This window comes from Egretta garzetta, unplaced genomic scaffold (assembly GCF_000687185.1).
Source record: "Egretta garzetta isolate BGI_Z169 unplaced genomic scaffold, ASM68718v1 scaffold265, whole genome shotgun sequence".
In the NCBI taxonomy this organism is placed as follows: Eukaryota; Metazoa; Chordata; class Aves; order Pelecaniformes; family Ardeidae; genus Egretta; species Egretta garzetta.
The window spans coordinates 462,985-468,567 of record NW_009259789.1 but is presented as its reverse complement, the minus strand read 5'-3'; the positions used below and the strand labels follow the sequence as shown (position 1 = coordinate 468,567).

The window sequence follows — 5,583 nt, the reverse complement described above, 5'->3', positions numbered from 1 at the left end:
AAAAAAAAAAGTCTGACTTAAATGCAGTGCATCTAGACCTCTTTCCTTGCCAAATTATTAAAACTACGTGGAGGGGAGTTGAAAGATGGGTTGAGATTGCCCATTCTTACGCCAGCTCAGAGACCCTTCTTTAATGGCAACGTAAGGAATGCGGTGCCTTCCAGCATGCTCCTAAAGCTATTCTGCCCTTTCCAGCCACTTGGTCCCCATTTCTGGGTGAAGTTCTAGGTGAGCATCCATGAGCAGCCTTGGGGTTTAACAAATTTCTCTGGCACCTCTCTTCCTCCTGATGAGGATTGGCAGGAAGTATATGTGAAGGTGAAAGATGTTAGCAGAAATGCCATGTGAATGGAAACCTTTCTATTCATCCCAGTGAGGAGTTGGCCAAGTCTGTGTTCGTTGTTCTTTATGACTTATTGTCCAACAGCCCCAAGTTTGGGCTATCCTTTGAAATCGTTCAGGCCATACCTAAGCACACTGAGTGCATCCCTTGCTTTCAGGATTCTTAGGCTTGGCTCATTATATGTTGCATGCAAGGAGAACGCCTTCAAAGAGCAGGTTTGACACTGCAAAGCAATTTGAAGTGAGATACTTCCTTGCTTCACTGGGAATCCTTAATTTGGCCCCTTGAGCATGCACTTTGCACAGTCAGAGGTTTTCTTTGTCTTTGCAGAACACCTGCATCTTTCAAATATCCTGCTTAGACAAAGCTTGGTGAAGGAGAAGCTGCTCTGGGATGTTGCTCACTAGATAGCTGGGAGCTTTGCTTAACGTGGGCTGTTAGTGCCCTGTTCTGGAGGCGTGAGACAGCCTCCCTGTGGCACTAGGGTGTTCCTCAACAGAATATTCAACTGCTCAGTAAAAATTGGCAAATGAAAACATTCACAGTGCTTCTGTAGTAGAGAGTTCATTTCCCATAGCAGGGGAATGAGGTGCAGGTTAAAGGTACAGAAAGGATCTGTTGATCTCGGCTGCCAGACTTTCAGGAATATGCAAGTATTGCAGTGGGGACAGGAGAGGATCCTGGAAGTTAATTAGGGTAATTGGCTAATTAGGGAATTGGCGTAATTCTCCTTTGTACTTGGGGAAGGGCTGAGTTTACAGGAACAATGGTAATAAAATCAAACTAATGCTCCACTCGTTTGCCAGCTCATGTTGGAGTGTTCAGTGGGATGGGACCCTAGGTCCAGCCACGTTCCCAGATGCCGAAGGGCACCGATGCTGGCAGGCGTAGGCTTTATCCTTAACCCTCTAAGTGCTCGTATTTAAACACAACACCAGTAGAGCTCACGGCCAAATGCTTGTCTGTCATCTTCCACTCCTGCTTTATAGTGGGAGCTGCTGGTTACTGCTGCCATCTCCCCTTCCCACTCAAAACTTTGGCTGAGCAGTTAAGCAGGAAGCAAAAGCTGCTACCTTCTCCATGCTGTTCAATGTGTCCTGGTAATGGCTAGCCAGCTGACAGTGACTTTGGGCTTTCTGAGTGCCAGGGGACAATGCTATTCTTGCTCAGATATGTTTTCCTCAGTGTTCATAGCCTTGATATTTTTTTTTTTGCAAGGTACTCATAGATGTGCAGGAAAGAAGGGGGGAGGGACGCGATACTGTACAGAGGAATCAAGCCATGTGCATTCACGCCATCCCAGTGACACTCTGTTTTGGCCGTGTGGCCCAGCCACCAAAGCTGTGTTTGTTTGATCTTGACATCTGCACTCTGCAGGAAACGGCGGGGAACCGGCTGAAGCAAACAAAGCGAGTTAATGTTGTTGGAGGGAACTTGAGCGTGCCGTAGGCTTGCGAATGGCTCTGTTTCAGCGAGAGCACCACCTGCATTGCTGCTCTCTCTGAATGTAGGTGACAAGATTCACTCAGCTCTGTTACAAAAACAAACTGTAAATCTGCAGGAATCAAATACTTTATAGCAAGTCTGTGGTGCAGGACAAAGGCCTTTGCTAGCCATCTGGGGATGTTCTCGCTGCTTTACTAAAATACAAGAGTAAAGCCAAAGTTTCTTCCCCTATATCCAGGATTGAGTGGAGCAATCCTACCTGCTTTTGAGGTGGCTGCAAACTGAATTGCAGCCTGAGAGGCAGCCTATGTAGATGTAGTCAGACTGGACGCAGCGTACCAAAGACATGCTCAGCCCTAAATGTATTATTGCAATATAGCCAAATGTACGGGATTGAGAAAATCCAAAGAAGTAACTTGTTTCTTACTTGTTCGAGTCGAAATCTAAATACCCTAAATGTATTATTGCAATATAGCCAAATGTATGGGATTGAGAAAATCCAAAAAAGTAACTTCTTATTTGTTCGAGTCGAAATCTAAATGTGGAGGCATGCAAATGCATTCTGCGTAGTTGCTGAATTGTATGTGCCGAGATGTATGTTTATCATATGCTCGGTAATTGTGCGTGTCTCTAGGACTTGGTAACTAATGCTTAGGGTCAGCTGAGATGGTGAACAAGCTTTTAGCCCTGGCCAGCTGCTAATCCCCAGGAAATACTGCCATAATCATATTTGTTATGACATAAGTGTCCTTTAATGTTCAGAGCCGGAAACTGCAAATCCTCCAACAACCTGTTCTGTGCTGGTGTGCGGGTCATGGCAGTGGCTCTGTGCCTCAGTTTACCTGTTTGCAAAGCAGGTGTGGGTGTCCTGCCTGGGCTGCACACAGCTGTGAGGATGGAGGGAGGAAATGATAGCAGAGCCTCTTCCGTAGCACGCGATGAGAAGTACGCAGTGCTAACGGAGGTCGCAATGAGGTGGGTTCCCCGAGCAAGGAGCATTCCTGTGCTTTAAAAGTGCAATGATCTCTTCATTTCTGGCTGCTTCTGAGAGCAAATTGAAAGGTTAAACCTTGACCTGTAAACCTTCTATGATCTTTATATAGAGAAGTATTGAATGTGAAGTAACCAGTCTCTTCTCTTGTGACCTTCGTGCCCTATTGACCCCATCTATTTGTCGAATGCCCGGACTCCTTTTAAAGCATAAAGGTGGTACAAGAACAGTTATTGCTGCTGTTAAAATGGCAGCGTAGCTAAACACGGCGTATTTTACACTGGGGTGAGCTCCAAACCAGCAATAACGCAAACTGTGCTTTTGGCCAAATTCAAGGTGGTTGCAAATAGCACTCGTGCTTCGCGAGAATGTTTACATCTTGTTTGCCTTGTGTTCAACTGCTTAGAATTACAGTTTATTTTGCCTGTTTTTCCTGTAGCTGCTGCAGATGGAAAAGCTGGGGTGCTTGGGGTTTTCAGAAACTTATTTTTTGGGGGTTGGGGGGAAATGTTGTGAGGAGCATTATAGCCGAAGCTTCAGATCGTTGTATTTTTGCCTAAAGAGGATGGTCTTGCCCTAAATGTCTGAATTTGTTTATACAAAGCCTGAAGAGATATTTTGACTATGCAAAGCTCTGAGATGTGGTGGCTTCCATCCTCGTCTGAATTTGTTTATACAAAGCCTGAAGAGATACTTTGACTAAAGCAAAACTAGTAAAGGGACTGCAAAGCTCTGAGATGTGGTGGCTTCCATCCTTCTCTATCTTCCCATAGGTTTGGGGGTGAGCAGGTGCTGCCATCCGATCACATAACTTGGGAGTATCAAGGCTGCAAAGCCAGACTCCCATCTTCTGGTTTTACTTGCTCCTTGTGGCACCTCAGGCTCTTGTTCCCAAAAGAGAAGAAATCATCCCAACACCACGCTTATGTGCTTGAAGGCAGCCAATGCCACGGAAATAGGAACACAGCTGTCTAAATGCTCCAGAGCAAGAGTGTATTTACAACTGTTAATCACTTATATACATGCCTCTGAGCTAAGCTAATACATTTATGGAAAGTTCCAGAGGCATTACTGGGTGCTTCACTTGTATGGGTTTACTTCAGGTGCTCTGTAACTCTATTTCAATTTGCAGTGTAAATTTAAATGTTCTGCCAGGTTTTGCATATCATCAACACTTATCTTTAAAATCTAGACCAGCCTTGGAGGAAAAGTAATTACTGTACATCTTGTAGTCCACTTAAGGATCTGTGCAGTCTGGCTGCTTTTAATTTTTTCAGAGATCCTGATGGAATTTGTTTACCAGGTTGCTGAAAGTAGGTGTCTTTTTATAAAATATATTTTTAAGAGCAGACTCCAGTGCTAAGAACAAAAGAATGTAAATGATCAGCACTGGAAGTCCTTACAGTTCAAATGTGTTGCTTTAGATCAATTTGACTTTTACCTGTTAAAATAAGTGAAAAATAAATTTGTAAAGCACTATCTTTATAAGAGATGCAGCTCTCCTGATTCCTTTTCACTGGTTTGAGGGGTAGAGCAATAAACCTGGTGAAGCATAACATTGATACTGCATGATCAAGCAAGAACAAAACACTTTATTTTACTTGCTTTGATTGTCACAAACCTATCCTAATGCTTGCCTGTTGGTTGTTTGTACAGTTTTTAAGAAATATTACTACCATGGGCGCACAGGAGACAGTTACTTGGAAAAAGCACGAACTGATGCTATTCCAAGCCTCGGCATCAATACCACCTTCTTGATGAATTCATCAGTGAGCAGATCCATGTCCCTAGAGAATCAAACAGGCACGCATGATGTGCATTATGGACGTGAAACTGCCGTCCTTAGTCTCATGTTGATGTTGGGTACCCTTTGGCTTGGTCATACGCTCTATCAGTTTAAGAAAAGGTGAGTTACTTCAGTCTTAGAGCTCAGACTGCTGATTATTTCATATTACCTGAAAGAAATTGCTAATGGTTTAGATCTTCAATTTTGTAACCCAGAAAAATCAGGTGGAACTCTTCCATTAGTGGCAGTGGAAGCCAAAGCCAGAGATGAACTTGGCTGGCCACCTGGAAAATGTTAGCAGCAGAACAACATGTTCAGTTGCTGGACGATGCCCTTCCTTGTTTGGTTTGGCATCACAAGCGACTTTTTGGAAAGCTTTGGGTGAACCACGTATGTCATGTCGGAACTCCTGTAACTCCCCCCAAATAGTCCTTGAGCCATTTTGGGGGGCAAAAATCCTTGATGGTAATGGTGCTGGAAGGTCTACTGGGAATGTACCTTCAGTGCGCTCTTGGGAGTTAAATGCCTGGCTCTAATTTGGGTTTTACTCCCATTGCCCTTAAAACTCTTCATTTGAAATGCTTGAGTAAGCAATTAGACTTAAATGGAAATGAGACACAAATTGGTGCTTGGAAGACTTTTTTTTTTTTTAACTAGCTTGCATCTTAGTTTCTTGGGTTTTCACGGGTTTTGCTTATGCATTCATCAACCTTCAAAGGCCATATAGATTCCAGAGGATTTAAGGCTGATTAAAGACTAATTCTTCACTCCAGATATCTCTTTAGAATTGCAAGATTGGACTGAATTTTCACTTGTTAAAGCATTAGCAGTATCTGGATTGAGAAATTGTCCCTACAGTTTGGTGTTGATGGAACTTTTTTGTCTTTAAATTGCAGCCCTTATCTGCATGCGAGAGTACGTGAAATTCTGTCTGACTGTGCCTTACCGATTTCAGTGTTGACTTTCTCTGTTGTGGGTTCCTATATCTTCAAGGAAATTGAAAGTAAGTTTTATATT

General features: G+C 43.4%; 1 protein-coding gene across 6 annotated transcripts in view; it reads left to right on the top strand.

Moving 5' to 3' along the window:
- Positions 1-5,583, top strand: part of SLC4A11 (solute carrier family 4 member 11) — a 100,306-nt gene that overhangs the window by 75,883 nt on the left and 18,840 nt on the right. For all 6 annotated transcript variants that reach the window (XM_009639560.2, XM_035895052.1, XM_035895055.1 and 3 more), the window contains 2 exons: positions 4,437-4,686; positions 5,463-5,569. In XM_009639560.2, coding sequence (XP_009637855.1) covers positions 4,437-4,686; positions 5,463-5,569 — 357 coding nt within the window. The remainder of the gene's footprint in view (positions 1-4,436; positions 4,687-5,462; positions 5,570-5,583) is intronic.